At 41.5% G+C, this 2,072-nt stretch overlaps 1 protein-coding gene across 1 annotated transcript in view; it reads left to right on the forward strand.

Annotated features, from left to right (window-relative positions):
• LOC101848843 overlaps nucleotides 1-2,072 on the forward strand; it is a gene marked incomplete in the record, with an annotated part of 8,009 nt that overhangs the window by 3,578 nt on the left and 2,359 nt on the right. Inside the window, 1 exon segment of the mRNA XM_013087698.2 lies at nucleotides 1,931-2,000. Within this exon segment, the coding sequence (XP_012943152.1) occupies nucleotides 1,931-2,000 (70 nt within the window).

Genomic DNA, 2,072 nt, shown 5'->3' on the forward strand with positions numbered 1-2,072 from the left:
ACACACACACACACACACACACACACACACACCTTTCCCCCACACACACGCACATACACCCAGCTCCAAAAAAAAAGCAACCAAAAAAAGATAAAAGGTCATTTTACTTCTTCTTACCCGAACCAGATATATAATACTAGCACGACATACAAAAAGTTGCAGTGAGGTTATTTCTGGCCTCCACACGTCGCATGATGTTTGCTACATCACCACTTATCTCACCTTGACATTTCTGTACTTTGGTTCGATAACACTTAGTCACAGTGCACGAGTTGATAATGACTAACTTACTTTTTCTCCTCTCTTCAGATCCGCTCTTGATCAAAATTCTGTCGGTTGGGTGCCAATAAACACCTACTCTTTAATTATATAAATACAATTTTGAAAAGAAAATTCTGCGCCCTTCACCCCAACCCCAGTAAAAAAAATAATTTAAGAATGAGGAAAGAAGACATTTTTTTAAAAAGTCCTCTTCCAGTGAGTGCCATTCGCTAAGTGAGTGAATTACTGCGTCTTCTTGAATTGACTTGTCGTCTATGAATAGTATTCATTTGGCTATGGCTTTTAATAAACAGGTTGATTTGTTACTGGATAGTAAAGATGCACATCAGCACGGTACAGGTCGTTAATACGGGGTGCCCACTACGGATGAGATCGGCCGATCGCCCGACTCCGTTATACGGGGTGCCCACTCGATCGCCTGAAACTGAAAACGCGTTTGTTTTTTTTACGGGGTCGGGCGTTCGGCCCGATCGGCCAATGCCATCCCTAGTGGGCACCCCGTATAAAGTTTCAGTTGCTTTGCCGGTTTTCCCTGATTTGCCACCTAATAATATCCCCAAAATTTTCTCTTCTTTTTAAGCAACTCTTTAAACTGAGGGGGCTCTCGTGGCCTAGAGGTTAAGGTGTTTGCCTCTCATTCAAAGGTCCCGGGCTTGAATCCAGAAAATGACGGAACATTTTTCTTCTCTAAATTCTTTCCTGCTCTCCAGCAATGTTCTGTCGTCTGCTTTCGTCTCCACTTTCTGCCCTCACCCCATCACCTGATCCTTGGCCCCATCCTGTGGTTTCCGGACTCTTTCTTCAGCCTTTCTACTGCTACTCCTTGGCTCCTCCTTTCTGCTGTCTTTTTGCCACACCCCTGATCTTCTGGTAGAAGGAAAGATCTACACATAACCTTCTCGGACATTGCAAAATATCTCGGAGGTCCCGTGTGCAAGTTCCGCACGTTAAAGATCCCTTGGTGGTCTAAATCCGATAAGAGTAGGCTTCGGCCGCCACCCGGACAAAATTCAAAATTTCCTACCAACTGATAATGTTTAATGTGTCTTGTGCGCTCATATGATCTTTTGCCGTTGAGAGCGCTGTATAACAGTTATAAAAAACAAAAAACAAACCCAACAACAAACAAACAAACAAACAAACAAACGAACGAACAAACTAAAAAAACTGAGAACCCGGCAAAATTGTAAAAAACCGAGGGATCCCACAGATATCGGTTTAAGTGGACTCCTCTGTATTTTGGCCTAATTTATAATGTCTTTTCAAGACGTCTGGTTATGTTTATAATGTTTTATCCAGTTTTATAGCTGTGTTTACAAAGTTTATCCTGTTTTCTAGTCGTGTTTATGATCTTTTTTCGTGGGCTTTTTGGTTGCACTTATAGTATTTTGTCCTTTTTTCATGTTGCATAGTAATTATATGTTTTATCCTGTGTTCTAGTAGTGTTTACAATGTTTTGTCCTGTTTTCTGGTTGCATTTACCATATTATGTTGTCCTGTTTTCTGGTTGTATTTACTATATTTTATCCTGTTTTCTGGTTGTATTTACTATATTTTATCCTGTTTTCTGGTTGTATTTACTATACTTTATCCTGTTTTCTGGTTGTATTTACTATATTTTATCCTGTTTTCTGGTTGTGTTCCTCAGACAAGTACTATGTCACCGTGGATCAGCGGTACCAAGACACCAAGGACGCTTTCGTCTTTGCCCAGAGCTTGTGAGTTTCTATGACGTACTACACTTTGTTGGCTGGAAGGGTGGGACGGAAAGCGGGGGAGTGGGGGGGGGG

The sequence above is a fragment of the Aplysia californica genome, unplaced genomic scaffold, assembly GCF_000002075.1.
Source record: "Aplysia californica isolate F4 #8 unplaced genomic scaffold, AplCal3.0 scaffold00625, whole genome shotgun sequence".
In the NCBI taxonomy this organism is placed as follows: domain Eukaryota; kingdom Metazoa; phylum Mollusca; class Gastropoda; order Aplysiida; family Aplysiidae; genus Aplysia; species Aplysia californica.